Raw genomic sequence first — 19,153 nt, 5'->3', positions numbered from 1 at the left:
TAGACATTTAGAACGTGCACAGCATGCTCATCACTAACAATATTACTCCGCAATTTCCATGTCAACAGTCCGATCAAAAACTAATTTTGAAACATTTCACGAACCACCGGACACAGAAGCTCGCTCACATATTTATATAAAGTGATTCATCGGACTAAATGGGTTAGTCTTATTATACAGGAAATGTTTAGATCACATTAGCTGTGCCGGTGAGTCCGTGACAAGGCGCTATTATTTAAAAATAGCCTACATGTGAAGTTTGCGGACATAACTAACGATCTAACTTCAGCCACGAAAATAATATTTTTTTCCCCCGCAGATATCTTAGTAACAACAAAATTAAGCTGACAATGTAGCTTTGTGTTTGTATGTGCGGTAGATATTCGGTTTTGGTAAATCCTACGATCTAGGGACTAGAAATCCTCTCTGTTTATTTATTCATTCATTTTGTCTCACAACATGAATACAGTTTGATATATTTTTCTGTTGGTGACGTTGTATAATCCAGACTATAAATCGCAAAATTATACTAGAGTGTGGTTTAACCTTTGTTTGCTTTAATATTGCTAAAGTATGTAACAACCAATTTATTAGCACATTTCGACTAACAGTATGTTACTGCAGCTAGACATCCTTGAGCTAGACAGAAAAAAAAATATTGGCTGTATCTAAATGTTCTTGCCAAAATGTGAGTAGGCCAACTATAACAGATGCTTCATGTTAAGTTAATTAAAAATATATATATATGTCTGTTCACACCACACACAATGTTTTCTGTTTAAAACGCACGAGGCTGAACCGGCTAATCACCGTCTACGAAAGCAACAAAGACCCGAAGACAACCATGGGGGGTTACATCTCTGCTGTGTTGGCATAACGTTACAATGCTTGTCTGTGCGTCAGTGACAAGTTTTATAGCAAAACTCAATGTGTTCTTTAATTGAACAATCCAAATAATAACTGAAGTTTCAATTTATTTTATCAATTAAAACGGCGATTAACCGCCATCAACCTAAAAAAAAAAAAATCTGCTACTCAAAGGAGATGGTCATTAACTCGTTTTTTTATGCCTCCTATCTGGAGTGAACCATTACAAATCTTTCGGGGGGACATGGCGCCGACTCGTGGCATTACGTGACGAAATTATACGAGACAACGAGTTGCGTAACTTTTTAATTATAGCTGTTTTGTCAAACAGTAACACAAATAAACGTAATAATTGGAGCATGTCTTTGTTCTGTTAATGTAGATACAATTGTATGTACGGTTACCCGCACAAAAGAAATGATCTGTCCCACACCAGACCACCACGGAAAATGGCGACTGTGAAATAGATGGAAGACGAAAGTAAGAAATTATTCAATGCAGCGTTTAAATTGTGCCCTGTCTCCATCTTCACCGCTCGGAGGTAACGTGTGTTTGTTTTTAATCATTTTATTGATGTCTGTATAGTGAGTAGCGAGGGGCGATTGCCATTAGCTATAGTTTAGCCTGAGGAATAGGTTTTGGTATGGATCAGCCTAATGGAATGGTCTGCAGCTCCAGCAAGCAGCATCCAACAACACAGCGTGATATAAACGAAATGCAATGACACCCTTACGGGACATAGTGTAAATAATCCAATTCGCTCTTGATGTAGGTACATATATAAACATATCATAACTACTGTGGGTTGGCATATAACTGAACTAACGTTGCTGTGTTGAAAGTTTTAGCTCTGTACAAAATCCCCAACCGCTCATCAGAAAACATTACGGGGTCCATCTCTTTGCAGTTTTGGTGCTGCTGTAGATGTAAGAAACCCTTCTCCTCTGCCACAGGAGTATTCACTTGGTATGACACTTTTATTGCCCTTCAAATCCAAGATCTCTCACTCCTGCGACCTTGTAGCGTTATAAATGGCCACAATTAATCATTTGAGCAAAGTGTCAAGTCGGCTATATTTATTTTGTAGTCGATCAATCCTGTTTGAGCCAAGAAGTTAACTCTTGTGATAGTGTAAGTAACTAAACAGTTTACTTTTACATCAAACAAGCACATCAACCAAGAGCTATACCAATTGCAAACTGTAGCTCGTAAAACGTAGATAACATTCAAGACAATATTGGTCTTGTAAAAGGCCTGAATTTCACTGTTACGCTTCTGACCTTTGCTAAAGCATGCCTAAAGTTGTAGCCTAATTATCATCTCTACCAGATGGTTAAACATCTTAACAATCACTGATTTAGATTTGCATCTAACCGATGATTTCTTTCATTAATTAATCTGTCGATTATTCGCTTTAACACTTGGATGATACAATGTCAGAGAACAGTGAAAAATACCCCTTACATTTCCTTAAACCCAAGGTGATGTCTTCAAATTACTTTTTTTGGCCGACTAACAGTCAAAAATTAAGTCTAAATTCAAAAATAATCTAAGCCTTACTAGCAGCTTTTAAAGGAATACGCCAGCGTTTGTTGAAATACAGCTTATCACGGTCTCCCCTAGCTGTAGATAGGTGGACCAATGCATTTTTTGTCTCAGTGCAAGTAATTAGGTTTTTTTTTTTGTCTTTTGTTGGCTCACTTTTACTCACAACATGCTAACCGGCAACATAGGATTCTATTCACTACGCTAAGCTAACTCAATTCAATTCAAATTCAAAACAACTTTATTTATCCCCATAGGGCAATTCTGTTTTTAGCCTACCAGTCGTATCAACAAGACAAGACAACACTTAATCAGGCATACAGACAAACAGAGAAACACTGTCAATGACATCATATTGCATAAATGGGCATCAAAATCAAGCAAGAAATACACATACGCAGGCCACGATACTGACTAAGCAGCAACCAACTCTCAAGATAGTAGCATATTAAATAAATAATAATACTTAAGTAAATACTAAATAAGTAATGATACAAAGGTTTTGAATGCCTGGCGCATATTTAGTTGCCGCTGTCAACAATATTTAAGAATTTAATGGCCGAGGGAATAAAAGAATTGGCATATCTGTTAGTTTTCCTTGGGGGGGCAAGGTAGCGTCGTCCGTGATTGCATTAGGCAGAATTCCTGACTAAGAACATGGCCAGGATAACTCATAACCTGTCTAGCGAGGGCGCTGCCGGTGTTGCACCGGACTAAAACAATGCATGCACAAAAAATGCGTTGGCCCACCTATCTACAGCTAGGGGAGACCATGATAAGACCTATTTCAACAAACGGTGGCGTATCCCTTTAAAGCTATTTCAAGTGCAAACCTGCATCTCGCTAGGTTTGTAAAAAAAGGTCCAGTGTGTAATGTGTTAAGTTGTTCATTATCAAAATCTGTGTTGCCCGTTCACAAACTTTCCTTTTTCACGAATATTTACCCCCACCATCAATTCCAAGTATTCCTATTGGCTTGAGATTTTACATTGCATGAACTGTGTGAAAGAGTTGATTGAGATATATGATCTCAATGCTAGATGGGAGAAATTCCTACACATTGGACCTTTTAAAAAGGCTAACATGATTACTTAGATATGCAGTATAATGAATATATAACACAATCCAAAAATGTATGACAGATCTATCTACTGTTGTGTTGGTGTAAAATCAATTATTGCGCAGTAGGCATCTATGGCGGGGCATTGGAACATCTACCATAGAATTATAAATACAATTTTACCGGAGATGTGGCTAAAACATTTAAGAGTTTGTCCTGAGTACCCTCAGTACAAACTTGGTAATCAAATACATGCAAGTACAAATTCCTGGTAAATTACTTTGTATTTCTGTTGTTTACCTCACAATCGTTATGAAAAAAATACAAAATAGTTTCTGCCATGACAACTTTTCAGAGTTGTAAAATCCTGTCACAGCCCCGTGATTGTTTTTTGTCTAAATGCCTGCTATCACCATACATTCATACAAATACACAAAACCTCACCACAAAATATAATAACATTATGAATAAAATTAGGGATGTCCTGATCAGCTTTTTTGGCCCCTGATTCTGATCAGATTTTTTAAATATTGAATATCTGCCAATAACGAGTCCTGATCTGATACTTTTTTTTTTGCCTAGATAATAGAGTTGGGCCAATTTCTGGTTTGTTTGGTCCTGTGTACAAGGCTAAACCGATTTAAATTTGTGCTAACCGGTTGAACCTGCATTTGTCACTATGTTCCCTTCTGGCAAATAAAATGTTCCCAGAGCATTCTAAAGCTTAAACACGGAGCTTTCTGCTGCGGTCTGAAATAAAACTGCTAAGTATCACTGGTGCCACCGCCAAATACAGTCTTGTATGTTGTGTACGTGGATGTATAAAAAAATAGCTCATGTAGTAAACTACAGCAGCGCTCAATGTGTGTGGTTCCAGAATAAAAAATCCCATCCTTCATTTTCCCTATAAGGATTTTGATTATCAGTCATAATGTCTAAACAATCCGAGGTAGACTGACCACGAGCTCCAAGAATGTGAAATGAAAGTTTCTGCTCCCGTAGAAGCTAGAAGTCCATATGAAATTAACCTTGTTTTAAGAAAACATGTTTTATTCGCGAACTTATGGAGAAATACTACACTACCCATAATCCTAAACATAACAGCAATGTCTCTGGTGGAACTCCTTGTTATCATGGAAATGTTAACGCACCTGCGAACGGCTAGAGCCAGCTTTTACCATGGAAGTCTAAGATTGTTTCTGTACACAGTCTTGTACCTTTTGCCTTTTTCAAAATATTATTTAGCCCAGAATCTCGTTTCATGGTCACAATTCATCTCGTAGCCAGTTGGCTTGGTTCCAGGCTTAAGACTCATTATATAAGCCTTTAATGAAACATCAATGGAGATATTAAACAAGGAAAAACCTCTGAAACCAGAGCTGTATAAAAAGTGGGCGGTCACTGTTGAGCTCTATTGCCATGTTGGTGTAGTTTATAGCTTGCTTAATTTCTTATTGGGGCTAAATGTTAGCTTCAGTGTAGTGAAGCTTCATTTACTGTGTTAGCTTAGCTCACTAAACTTTCCAATAGCCTGTTTAACACTGCTAATAAGAAATATGACAATGTCAGTAACATATAATGTTTGTATATTAACGAACAAACTAACGGAGCCGCTACTAGTGTCTGACGGCAATTTACTGCAAAGCGGCCCTGTGAAGGAGATCAGTAGCCGTGGGAACATGGGTGAGGGGGAAACCGCCAAACTGTGCACGCTGTTAGTTTAACGTTAACGTTAAGTGTTTTTTGGGGTGACAAGATTAGAAAGAAAGAAAGTCTCAAAGAAAACTAAAACTGCCCCGCCAAAATGGAAACATTTCGAATATAAAGCCGACGAAAGAAGTAAACCAAAAAAGACGAGGCAAATTGTATACACCTAAGTTATTATAACCAAAGATACTAAACCATCTGTTATTTTTGTGAATAACATTTTTTTTATTTAATGTTAACACAATACACAAAACATACAATTTGCAACAGTATTACCGCCCCCCCTTCCTCATCACCACCCACCCAGACAAAGATCAAGAAAAGAGGACAGTAACTACAATATTCAAGACCATACAACAAAATAATAACAAAATAGACAATAAACTATAAACCAAATAAACATAGGTATAAATGACAACACCCAATGACACACTATGAGCTAGGGCTGGGCGATGTAAAGAAATCAAATATATTTCTGACCAAATACCTCGATATCGATATTGAAACAATATTGTAGGGTTGACAATTGGTGCTTTTACAAAATATTTACACAATGCGATTTGTGATAAATAATCATCAGTAATGTGGATATAAGGATTTAGTGGGTAAAGGAAAATAATAAAACAATTAGAACAGTACAGAAAATGAGATCACTGTAATTGTAATGTGTACTACTGTAATGTAGCCTTCAAAACCAGGAAAAGGCAACACTTATGTCATATTACAATATTATGATATCCAAAATCTAAGATGATATCTAGTCTCATATCGCGATAACGATATAATATTGATATATTGCCCAGGCCTAATATGAGCTCTCCTGAAAGCTCAGTGTAACAATTCCCTTTTCCAACCAATCCCTCCGAAAAAGGGTAAACTGTCTCTGGTAAACTGTTATAACCTCACTGCAGGTAAAAAGTCATGGCTTAGAGGCGCATTACCGTGTTGTCTGGAGTCCCTACACTCATTATGAACTTAGTGCGACACCTAGTCGTAAAATTCGGTATACTGGTTCAATCCGGTGTTATAAACTAGTTTGAAAATGTTTACAGCGGCCGAAGCCTACTAGAAAATAGAGCTGCACGCCGTTTTTCTATAAACTAACTAAAAAATGTCTTCAGCGTAATACATTCTCAGTGCAGCTAGCATTTTTGTAAAACACACATCTATAATCAACTTCTACTTACAATGGTGTAATAGCCTTTATCTTTAATATTTAGTTACAAAAATAAATCACAAATCTGTATGAGTATGAGTTCTGTATGAGATTGCAAGTGAATGCTGGACTGTTTTTGCTTTCTAGTTTAAAATACTTCCACACTGCTGACATTTTAGACATGTTAATGAGTAATGCCAAGTTACTTTTTAGTTTATGTTTTTCCGCAAATTGTGCTAAGCTGACGTAAACGATTGGAGTAAGGTGATCGTGGTGACTGCCAATACCCAGTCAGTTCAAAAATGCCCATACCGGCTCCAATCCAATACTTGCAATCTTGATGGGGACATCCCTAGTTTCAATTGAACCTTTGGGATGCTACAATGATAACTGTGGATTTTGTAGTCAAACATGAATATCTAAGAAGGCTTTACTTTTCTTTTTTCAGGTCATGGCAGCTGAAATGTCATGTCTGACAGGTGTTGATGAAGACGACAAAGATGCAGATCCTGAGATCAATGCTCTCACACTCCTGCAAGAGCCAGTGAGAATGGCACAAGAATCGGCCTCTTGCACCGATTCTTTTGGCAAGCCTTCTCTAAAACAAAACAGTGTTCTAGATGTTCTGTCAAACACAGATATGTTGTCTCCAGTTGGCCTGGGAAATGGACCTTCTTCGCATCAGGCTACACAAGCGCATGAACTCAACAGCATCTCCACAGAGAAAGAGGAGGCAAAGAGCATCACCCCACTAAAAACTGTGCAGGAAATTGACACTGCAGGGATTTGGGGTTTTGATGTAGACTCACCTGAGAACTCAGTGGATAATTTTAGTGGTGCCAGTGACCTTCATTGGGACCCTCACAAAGAGTTTATGCAGTTTCTTTGGGAGAATCATGGTGATTCCCCTGGCGAGGAGCCTAAAGATGAAGTCCTTCCTGCCAATAGCCAAAGGAGAAGGAAACGGAAAATGGACATGGTTGTCATGGTGGATCCCTCAGAAGACCTTTACCCTGATCTGAGCTGCAAGTCATCTGAGGATTTGTCTGATGCTGAAGACCAAGAAGACTCCATTCCTGTCAGAAAAGTCAGAAAGTCAAGGAAGTTCTCCCAGTCACAGTCATCACCAACAGGGAAAGTTTCTAAGTATCCCAATGGAACTGTAAAGGCCATCAAGGAAATTCTTTACAATGCACCTGCAAGAAATTCACATGAGAATAGTATAGGTCATGGGCTTTCACCATTGAAGGGGAGGCTCACCATGAATTCCCATTCAGAGGACAAGCCATCATGTTACCATTGCTCAAAATGCAAGCTTATTTTCAAGAAAGAGCATCATTTGCATCGTCATATGAAGTCTCATGTTGACTCTCCGGATATTTCGCCAAAGCCTTTTATATGCCGAGAATGTGGACAGTCCTTCAGACAAAGTGGTTCACTTATTGAGCATATGTCGTCTCACACGGAGAAAACGGCAAGACTCCACACGGAGAAAAAAGCAAGACTCACTGAAGAGATCAAATGCGTAAATGACCAGAAGAAAGAAGATAAAAAGAAGCTTTTCTGTCCTCAGTGCCCTTTTGGTACTAACTGCCCAAACACATTTGTTCAACATGCGAAAACACACGAGAAGGACAAGAGAAAGTTTAGATGTGACAAATGTAGCTTTAGGAGTCTGAGTGAGAGTGATCTTAGGAGACATAACATTATGCAGCACACAGTAATTACTGTTACAAAGCAGATCCAGAATGATGATTCTGGAATCTTCTCCTGTAACATTTGTTCTTATAGAGCTTTCAGTGAAAATGTTTTTAAGAATCACCTTCTGCGGCGCCATCAACAAACCTTTGAGGAATACGAAGCTGCACAGCGTCTTGAGAAAACTGCACAACCACTTAAGGAGCAGCACATGCCTACTAGTAAAACTGTAGAAGATGCAGAGTTTACGTCTAAAATCTCTATAAAAAATCAGATCTCTTCTAAAAGAGCTTGTTCGCCCAGTGAGTCCAATGACATTGCAGACCTATTCAAAAATAGCAAGATTAAAAGAGGTCTCAAGTCTCAACTAACAGAATCAAAGCTCGACAAATCCATCAACGTTCTCCTGTCCCGACAAAGACATGGAAAGAAAACTGCAGAACCGAGGAAGGAAAGCAATAATCACAGCACATTTGTTCAGGATTCCATAGGTGACAAAGATGACTCCGATCAGTTGCCAGGAACATTGAGTGTCAAGGTTGAAGATTCAGCTATATCCCCGAATGGCCATATGGTGTCCTCCAGTCCACCAGAAGGAGATCAGTCAACTGTCAGAAAGTCACCGTCTAAAAGGAAGATGTCCACCCCATACCGCAACACCTCTGACCAAGACTCATGCTTCATTTTACCAAAACCTCTGCCAAGTCCCAAGAAAATAAACCAAGAAGAAGAAGAAGAAGAAGTGGTGTCAGACAGTGACGAAAAAGACATTTTCCAGTTTAACGATACAGATGGCAACACTGATCTTTTTGACAATGGTATTAAGAAAGAAAATCAAAACATAATTTATACCTATAGCAGAAGAATTTCCATGAGGGGTGCTCTGCAGGCATCTAAAAGGCTGTTTGAGAAAATTAAGACTGAAGATGAAGACCCGACAGAACCTGAAATCAAAGAAGAATGCATAGAAACAGAAGTCTTTCAAGAAGCCTTTGACTCCCACCAAATACCATTGAGGGAAGACTTTACAGAGGATTTGTCAGATTTGGAATTGGACCGCAAGAACTGTCCATACTGTCCTGCAGTCTTTGAGTCGGGTGTTGGATTGTCCAATCATGTCAGAGGGCATCTTCATAGGGTTGGACTGGCCTACAATGCACGCCATGTAGTGTCTCCTGAGCAGGTGGCTTCTCAAGACAGGAGGCCACGAATTCGAAGAAAAATGTCAGCGATCCGGAGATTGAAAAAAGGTACTTGCATACTTGTTTTATGTTCTTCTATAAAAGGGAAAGTGCTTTATTACAACTTTGCTTATATTTTTGTGACTCTGGCCATTAGTGCTATCCGTTGTTATTGAGAATTAAACTTAACAAGTAATTGCTAACATTTTGGAATGTGGCATCTCCAAAAATAGGTCCACTGGGGTAACAAACAATAAGGGGTCAAGCAATCAAACAGGTTGTAAACAAACCCTAGAGTAGTCAGATTTATTTATATGACAAGATAAGAGCAATCACTAAAATGATTGATGTCTCTCATTTTACAGATTGACTTCTTAAATCCACGATTACTTGATGTACTTAGCATAGTTGTGAACACTTAGTTTTTTCTATGAAATGAAAGATTATTAGCGACATTATTGGTTTCAGTTCTACCTCAAAATAAAATTGTACCTATTCTGGAAAAACTCAGCTCGTTACCAACCTGTATTATTGTATGTTGCCCCTAGGGCTTCTCCCTCTTAGTCGATTAGTCAACTAATCGGTCGTTTTGGTCTTAGTCAACTTAGATTTCTTTAGTCAATTAGTCATGATTTATGCTTTTTTCATGCTGAATGACTTATTTCCAAGAAACGTACGAGCGCATTTCTGGTAAACACAAGAATTAAAGTGGTGCTTTTGCATGACTCTTTGCGGAAAAACTCAGATTTACAGATCAGTCGATTAAATCAACTAATTGATTAGTCGATACAATTGAATGAGTGTTAGTCGACTAAGAATTTCTTCAATCGAGCACAACCCTAGTTGCCCCATTGGACCTATTTTTATCTAGGCACGTCTGAGATCTTAGCAGTTATTTTGGTAAGTTCAATGTTCTCACAACAAATGAGAACCAATAGGCAGGCCAACGAAAATACAACCCAAGTTTTAAACTGGGTTTAAACCGTAGTTTTTCGTTATATGTGCATTGATCTTTACATTTATCATATCATACTTGTAATGTTTATGTTTTGGATTTTCTTTTTTTTTTTTCAGCATTACAGTTGGAGTCAGAATCTGAAACTGTAAAGAGCATTCACTCCTGTCCATTATGTGGGGACTCATTTGATAACAGGACTGGGCAGTCCAACCACATACGAGGCCACCTCAAAAAGCTTGGTAAAAGCTTTGCAACAAAGAATAAATCCCCATTATTTTTACTCCGGGAGTTGATGCGCGACAAGAAGGAGTTCCAGAGGGCACTTCAAATTCTGGGAAAGAGACGGAACCATTTCCAATACGGTGCTTCATCAAAGCTTTCCACTGTTGATCATTTCATGCAGCCGCCAATTGGAATCCCAAAATGTAATTCTATTCCAAGCGCTTGCACTGATGACAGGCCACTAATGCCCACCTTTTCTTTAGTGGAAATGGAATCTGAAAAAAGGCAAATAGAGACCAAGTTGGATGTTAAAAATTCCCTCTCAGGCACGACTGCCTTGATAGGAATTTTGAAGAAGAGGAAGTGTCAGGAAGACAGCAGAATAAAGGGGTCCTCTCAGATGTCAAAAAACATGCTAGCAGTTTCTTCAAACAGTGAGCACTGTTCAGGATCAAGAGTTGCATCTTCACTGCCAAAATCAATATGCGGTAAGTAACATCCTCATAGTAGTAACCAGCGGGTAAGACTGGGAGTGGAATTTTCCTGAAGTGTTTCGATTAATTTTGTACTGTCTGTAGAAGTTCTGTAATTTTCTTTATACAATTTTTTTTTTGCGGAAAAAATAATGTTAAATATCTCTTCTTTGATAATAGTAAATGTAATAGCAATATACTACACAAAAATATATTCAAAGGTGGAGTCTGCAATTTGGTGCGGTGCATTTTATTTAGCATGAGCACTGTGAAGAAAAAGCCTTTTAAATGCTACATTGCTTGTCAGCAACTGGTCATACGTTAACTTAGGAGTCAGTTTGGCTTCATGTGCACAGATTAATATGGCATGCAATTAACACACTAGTCATAATTTTGTTTGAATGAAAACCCAACTCCTGGCAGTTGCTCCTGGTGTTCTTCACCACTGTTTTTGAAGAAAGAAGTATCGGGAGTAAGAGGCGAACCAGCTTTAAAAGTGAAGTTCTATGTAGCCCAAATTTATGCCCCATGTGAAGACTAAATAACTATTATATACTTGGAAAAGTAACTGATAAATTTGTTACATTTACATTGTTACATTTGAGAATGGAATTTGGTGTAAGTGGTAACAAAACTCACATTGAGACCTTACCATCTACATCAGCTGTTTTGAAGCAGATATCTGAGTACGGAACATCAGATTTCTATTTGTTGTTAAAGGGAGGTGTCATCAGCATAAAGGCATAGAATGACATTGCCAAAGCACTTTCTGATTATGTGGCCAAAACTGATGAGCTTGTTGCATATATTAATGCAGAAGAATATCATTATCATGACTTTGTCTCATAACTTTCATAGCAGAAGACAGAGTTTGTAAAATAGAACAAAGACAGAACATGTTTCAGTACATTTCTTAATCTTACACCGTTGGATTTTTATAAATGATAAACTTGCCACAAAAAGGGAAGAAAGGACCTGTTGTTATTAAGTTCTATAAATCAACACCACTAATAAATAAGCATGATCATATTTATGTTTTTAACTTATAAGTTTGTCTTGGTATTTTTTGTCTTTTTACAGAGAAAGGTGAATTCAACAGGAAGGTGTGCGTCCATTGCAATGCAACTTTCCACAGCGGAGTTAGTTTGTCTAATCACCTCCGGGCATATGCGAAACGAAAAAGGACAGCTGTACTTGATGGAACCAGTAAGTGTCATCAACAACAGTTTGAGTTAAAGACAGAAAGAAAACATTCACCACAAGAACACAGTAGCAGTCTGGGGTATAAATGATCCGCACGCAGTGTTTTGATTAATTGGTTTCAGCAAGTTAGATGACATTTAGTTCTAAAACAGTATGTGCCGATACTTTTATGGCACCGACTGAAAATACTCTGATCCTATGAGTATCGAAAAATTATTTATCTTTTGGTTCGAGAAGTGTCTGAGCGCGTAAGCGCAAGCTTATCTGTCCTCTCTGCATATTGACAGAGAGCGGAGCTCCGACACACACACTTCACGCAGACAGCGTTTGCTGTGATATGATATTAATGGAGATGCGAAAGCGGCCGCGGTGTTGTTGACGTTACACTTCCTCTGAGACAAGCAGGCACAACAGTGGTTTATATGCCCTGGTGACTGACTGACAGGCTGAGGTTGTAAGGCAAGGCAACTTTATTTCTACAGCATCTTTCAGCAACAATTACATTCCTTTGCACTTAAGTTAGTTCTCCATTAGTTCAATGTTGAGAACAGGGCAGTCACCAAGTTTATTGTTAAAGGTTTGTGTCATTTTGCAGTTTGAACTAAAAAGTCTTTGTTGTTTACATTCCTTTGCATTTTAGTTAGTTCAATATTAGCCTGTACACAATGTGATTTGTTTATTTTTTTATTTATTATTTATAATACTGTATGTTCATGTTGTGGCAAACATGGTTTCTCTTTTTTTGTTAATTTTTAAAGTTCAGATTGATACCAATCCCAAGTATCTGACTGGCGCACCCCTATCCAAAAGCACAACCAGTTTTATTACTGATTGAGCAGTGTTACCAGAATAATTAAATTAAATTAATTTTGATAACTGTTTTGATTCACAATTAAGGTGTTTAATGTATTTTTGTTGATGTTGAAATGGATTTTAAAACATACGGTATCGAAAAAAAGTATCGTTAAGGAACCGGCATCGAAACTGAGGTATCGCAATTGGCACCAGATCGAAAGATTTTTAGCGATGCCCCGCCCTGGTTACCATTCCTAAGCAACACTTTGGCCTTGTTGTGCAGAAGTAAAAGTTCCCGTCCATCTCCGCAGAGACCTGAGGTTCCACTCGTGATAGTGGTGTCTCTGGTTTGCTTGTGCATTCCAATGAACATAACTGGCAGTATTTGGGAGGTGGGAAAACCAAGATAGGTTCTCATCCTTATTGCTGCACCAGCGACTCATACTATTTGATACTTCTTCGAATCAAAAAGGATCCAAGCACTTAAAAACTATGAATATAGAGTTTTCAGAATTGTCCCTGTACCAAAATTCTTCAAAATCAGACAGGGAAATTTGTCAAGATTGGCCAAAAATCCTCTGTGTGCCACACAAACATTAGTATTTTAATTAGCATTTTAATTAGCAATTTTTAACACAACACATCTTTATATTCACCGTTTCTCATCAAATAACATCATTTGTATCCTTGAGGCCTAACAGACCCATTGAATATACAAACATATTTCTATTATTGCCAAATTAAATCCATTCACCTCCACTGTATAGGTATTACAGCAAAAGTCTCAGACTTATACCTCAAAGCATAGATTAATGCCAAAACTGTCTGTGGGGCCAGATACCACAAGCAGTTGTGACGTCCAAATCCTAGTTATAATTAGTGTACCGGTGGTTATTTGTGTCCTCCCCAAGGTAAGGATCCAGAAGGGCATCAGCAAGGGAGATATTGCAAAAATTTTAATTGTGGAGCTTGGTGGGTGCATCCGTAGGAGGGAGGACCTCTTCGTGGCAGAAAGCCTTCAAGGCCTACTTTTCCTGAAGGCACAGATCAACATACTTTTATCCTGTGCCTTGAGACACAGAGCCAGACCATTCACCTCACTGGCACAAGGCCAAAACATAAGCATGATTAAAGCAAGGGATAATCCAAACTGACTGATTTACTGAACTGAACAGAAAATGTACTATTGTTGGAACATCACATAACATCCAAACCTTCTAGTGGTCATCGTAGACTTTGTGTCCATTTGAAATGTTGAATTAGCAAGGCTGTGCTGTAATCTCAAAGATAGAGCTTTGAATTAATAAAGTTCATTCTGTCCTTCAGCATTTGACTGTAAAGCAAGGAGGCAACGCTCAAGGCCTGGCTCAAAGAAGAAGACACTGCCCTTACCACAAACTCCAGAGGAAATGTACAGACTCACCTGCAGGTAATGCTTGTATTTTGTTTTTAATATACTTAAAGGTATAGTAAGTGATGTTATTACACTTTTTGTCAAAATCAGTGAATATCTCCCCACGGTCACTTAGCTCTCTGTTTTCTGTGTGCGTAAAAAAAAAGGTGTTAAAGGTGCACTATGCATTCCTGCATGGTTTCAGCGCAATTTAATTTTTGTCTCAACCCGCTAGCTGCCTGGCCCCTGAATACACTGTGAAAAAGCCCGGTCTCGGGAGACAACACAGGGGTCGTAAACGTCAAACAAACACTAGAAGCACAGGATAGGCACCAAAATACAGCAAACACCTTCCAGCCAATCACCAACAAGATGGTCGGGGGAGGGGGTGGGGGGGTTAGTGACAGTTGGTCAGTTAGTCATGACAGTTACAGAAACATGAGGGGAGGGGCGAGCTTGCTCTGTTTTGTTTTGAATTTACTTGGAACGTCAACAGAAGTAACGTCATGCAGGAACACATAGTGCACCTTTAATACACAGCCCTGGCTGTGTAAATGGAAAACAAAGGAGTGCAAGAGCCACAAAACACTGTTCCAGCCAATCAGCAACAGGCAGCAACAGTTGATGGTGGGGGGGCGGGCAGCATTTAAATTTGCCAGCCAGTAGTTCTCTGTCCGCGAATCTGTGGGACGGAGCTTCTAAAGGAGGGGGTTGTATTTGTTTGGCAGTTGAGTTCAAATATCAACTATCTGCGCAGAATCACTTAACTGCACCTTTTAATATACGATTTCTAAATGCAGTCCAACAGACTTCAACAGTTGCCCTAGGCAACCAGATTTTTTATCTTCTGTCGCCAACCATTTTCATTTATTTATAAAACCAAAACTGCCTAGATGACTGAGAGACCTATTGTCATAGATGTACTCCAGAAATGGTCAAACCGAATGTGGAATTATATGTCACAAACAAGCGTTGTGATGATATTGGGTCCGTGTAACGCTTATCAGTTCAATTTTCTAAACACAAACGGACATTTGGAAAAACAGAAAAATGGGTTCCAATATCCAATTTTTTTATTTTTTTCCACCTTGACAAATAAAAAAAAAAATTTGATCTTTAAGCTGTTTTTCCAATTTTCTGTTTTTATTCAGAGGATCAGAAATTTAGAAAATTACAAAATTGCTTTTTCCAACGTTTTAAATTGTTACATTTTTCTTCTACACATTTTCAGCGCTTATTATTTACTTATTATATTTCCTTTTAAAAAACAAAAATTGAAAACGGGTCAATTTGACCCAAAGTCAACACAAGGGTTAAAGTACAGCTGAGGTTGATGGGAATTTTTTGCAGGTTATTTGGTCATTAACCAAAGTATTGTACAAATGAAAATTTGGACCTGGTGGTGGTGCTAGATGAAACATTAAGGGCTCATTAAAGTTATTACAAATAATCCTGAGGGGGACATGACTGTCAGTAGAACATTTCATGGCATATTCATGAAAATAATTTTAGTCTTGATCAAAGTGGTGGAACCGTCGAAGCAATATTCCCATCCCTAGACACGCTGCCTACATAGTAGAGCTGTAATGAGGCCTTAAAAGTTCGACAAGGCCCGAGCCTGACAGAATTTGGCCCGAACCTGTTTACAGCCCGACATTATTCAAATGTGCGCACGCGCACAGCTCTTTTCTTTCGGTCGTACTTTAACAGAATGAATCTTTTGCATTTCACATAACCCACTGGCTCATTATTCTCATTATGCACATGGTCAAAAGTTTTCCACACCTCCAGACTTTGCTTTCTTTGCCGGTGCAACCAAAACGTAATTGCCAGAGGCCAGCCTCCGTTTCACCTCCTCGGCATCCATTTTCACTCTAATCGAAACGCATCACCTGACTGCTCATTTACCATGCAACCCGGAGCCCGGCCCAAAGCCCAGCCCAAGCCCGTGTAAAATGATAAAAATGAAGACACAACCCGCTGGGTCCCGTCGGGCAAAGATCTTCAGCTCTACTGCATAGGTCAAATTTCACGTATATATGATTATATTTATCATTTTATTGCGATCATTTTTTAAATCATTATTTTCCCTAGAATCAATTTTTTTAATTTTTACCAATGATTCAGCTAAATATGTTCTGATGGCGACTACATCATATCCGTTTCCTGCAAAATAGACCGAAAGCAGAAAATACATACATAAATACTAATTTTTCATTACAAATGAAATAAATGTCAGACTGACTTTTAAAAAGCAATTACTTTTCAAAAATGGCTCATGAGATATTGTCTCTAGAAGTGCATTATTCAACTTTTTGTTTTTGTTAAAGAAGGAAAAGAAAATCTTCTAGAATTGCAATGAATGAAAATCACAATACAAATGGAATCGGCACCCATGCATGGTGAAAGAATCGAATCGGGACAAAAGCTGATCGTCCCAGCCCTAGTATATTATCATCATCATCAATCTCTTCATCTCTTCACAGGTTCTGTGACCTCGTCTTCCAGGGTCCCTTGTCTGTCCAGGAGGACTGGATTAAACATTTACAGAGACACATTATGAACACTAGCATCCCTCACACTGGGCTAGGCATGGTGGAGGTCGCCTCGCTGCCCACGGACCCCCCGACCCTCAAGACTGACCAAGACCGCTCTCTGACAGCCGCACTCGCTGCCTCATGAAGCCAATGGGGACCTTTTTAGATTTCACTAGACTGTATGTGTATGTACATTGGATGTTCTTTCACTTTTTTTTTTTTTTTTTTTTTTTTTGTCAATGAAATACTGGCCAAAAGTACAAAATTGCTCAATGATGGAGATATTGTACACGTTTGGACATTTGGATAGATGAAAAAAAAAATAATTAATTATTTTGGATATTGTTACCCTTGTTCTGTTTTTACATGGTCCATTTTTTTTTGGAAGTACAATTCCAAATGGACGGACTGTTTTTCTTGTTTTATGCAGTAATGTAGTGTGGAATCCATTTCTAATAATGAAGACAACTTTTACCTCAGATTTCTCATGGTTTGAGTCCGTTTTTGTCAAAATTTGGGAGCACCTCTCTTCTGTATCAATATTCACATTTAAAAGATGCATAGAATCATTTTTCTTTTATATTGCAACATATTCAAATTCAAGCCCTCAGTCTCGTTTTCCGGCCACAGTTAGCGAGATGAATATTTTAGCTGAAAATGACGGCACCTGAAAGCTCACAGTTCCAGGAATCACAAGGTGGAAAAGTGAGCTACTACAGAAGAACAAATACAAACATGTCTGCAAACTTGTTATGCATAGAAAGTGTTTTATAGTATTTCAGTAACTGCATTGTTTCTAATACAAACACAAAATTAAAACTGAAGGTGGTTAAGAAAAGAAGAAAAAAAAAGACCTAACAGGCACAGCCAATGCCCTTCATACATGTCACCTATATTTAATGTTTAAATATACTGTTTTGAGATAATTTAATTTTAAATGTACTATATCACACAGATACAATGCTTAAAACATGTGTGTTGTTCTAAATAAAATAAAAAAAACAAGAAACAAGTTGACTTTTTCAATCATTTTTTTTCCACACAAATTATAAAAACATTGAATGCGTACATTTACAAAATTACAAACGTTATCTTCGTAAGGTGACCGAATGTTGGTTACCTGGGAGTACTGCAGCTAACGTTAATATGGACAAACTATTTGTGAACAAAAAGGTACAAGAACATCGATATCGTTTGAACAAACCTTGATTCAAGATGCCTCCATTTCTTCAGACAAATCCGGAATGTCAAACACGTACTGTATGACCTTTTTCACGGCAGATATGTTGACGTGTTGTAGTAGGAAAAGCACAGGTGTATTCAAACCCATTAGTGATGGCTGCATTCCACTTAGGAGAGGCCCTGGTATTGTGCATGCTGACTCACTGAAATAGCTCACTGGGACACTTGATGGAACTGAGCCATCGTTAAAGCGTAACTCTCGCCAAAATGCAACCTAGGGTCATTTTGTGAATGTACCCTTTTCAAACTTTCGTTTAAAAGCATATTTAGGACAGAATCGCAACTTTTAAGATTTACCGTATTTTCGGTCAAATGGCCTTTTTAATAGGAGTGGTAGGGGCACTTTTATGCTAGCCTCAAAATAGCTATTTTTGAAATACTAAGAAGGCTCAACACAACATGAAACTTTGCTCGAAGTATCACCAGGGGCTCTACACCTTAACGAAAGCGTTGACAACATTGGTTGTGTACCCAGCGTTTACTAAAAAGAAAGGTTTTGAACAACTCACCGTAGCTCTTGTTGTTTCCGGCCGCTACCACCTCGGCAGTCAGAATTAGTCGATATCCGAATGCGAATGAACGGACTCCATGTGAGGCTCCTTTTTCAACTACAAGGTCAATATTGTTTTTCAAGAACGACAAAACAAGAAATAATCCGTGCATTTATATGGAACTAAGCTTTAGGAGCAACCTAAAGGAGTAAAGACTCTCCTCCCGGTTACGTTGCATTCGGAAATCGATTGTTTTTGACTGATAAAATGGCTGCGGCCGGAAACAACAAGAGCTACGGTGAGTTGTTCAAAACCTTTTTTAGTAAAATGCTGGGTACACAACCAATGTTCTCAATGCTTTCGTTAAGGTGTAGAGCCCCTGGTGATACTTCCAGCAAAGTTTCATGTTGTGTCGAGCCATCTTAGTGTTTTAAAATTAGCTATTTTGAAGCTTGCATAAAAGTGCCCCTAGCACTCCCATTCAAAATGCCATTTGACCGAAAATACGTTATTCTTAAAAGTGGCGATTCCGTCCTAAATATGCTTTTAAATGAAAGTTTGACTTGGGTAATTTCACAAAAAGACCCTAGGTTGCATTTTGGCGAGAGTTCAATTTAAGGTTATC

At 38.4% G+C, this 19,153-nt stretch overlaps 1 protein-coding gene across 4 annotated transcripts; it reads left to right on the top strand.

Moving 5' to 3' along the window:
• Window positions 1–106: 106 nt before the first annotated feature.
• On the top strand, window positions 107–17,023 carry znf644a (zinc finger protein 644a). Of its 4 annotated transcripts, XM_028594193.1 has the most exons (7): window positions 1,108–1,159; window positions 1,250–1,408; window positions 6,784–9,283; window positions 10,289–10,882; window positions 11,948–12,073; window positions 14,192–14,294; window positions 16,745–17,023. In XM_028594193.1, exons 3-7 carry the CDS (start codon window positions 6,787–6,789, stop codon window positions 16,938–16,940), a joined length of 3,516 nt encoding a protein of 1,171 aa, XP_028449994.1. In that variant the 5' UTR covers window positions 1,108–1,159; window positions 1,250–1,408; window positions 6,784–6,786; the 3' UTR covers window positions 16,941–17,023. The 4 variants fall into 4 exon arrangements, with proteins under 4 accessions (XP_028449996.1, XP_028449994.1, XP_028449995.1 ...); XM_028594195.1 differs by lacking the exons at window positions 1,108–1,159; window positions 1,250–1,408 and adding an exon at window positions 107–162; XM_028594194.1 differs by having other exon boundaries at window positions 1,113–1,347.
• Window positions 17,024–19,153: the final 2,130 nt, after the last annotated feature.

The sequence above is a fragment of the Perca flavescens genome, chromosome 12 (assembly GCF_004354835.1).
Source record: "Perca flavescens isolate YP-PL-M2 chromosome 12, PFLA_1.0, whole genome shotgun sequence".
NCBI lineage: Eukaryota > Metazoa > Chordata > Actinopteri > Perciformes > Percidae > Perca > Perca flavescens.
This window is presented reverse-complemented; position numbering and strand designations above follow the sequence as displayed.

Excerpts from the sequence above, each read along its gene's own strand:
- znf644a (XM_028594195.1), top strand. The coding sequence starts at position 6,787 with ATGGCAGCTGAAATGTCATGTCTGACAGGTGTTGATGAAGACGACAAA. Across the intron at positions 10,883-11,947 it reads ACTGCCAAAATCAATATGCG|AGAAAGGTGAATTCAACAGG; the intron begins GTAAGTAACATC and ends GTCTTTTTACAG. Across the intron at positions 12,074-14,191 it reads AGCTGTACTTGATGGAACCA|CATTTGACTGTAAAGCAAGG; the intron begins GTAAGTGTCATC and ends TCTGTCCTTCAG.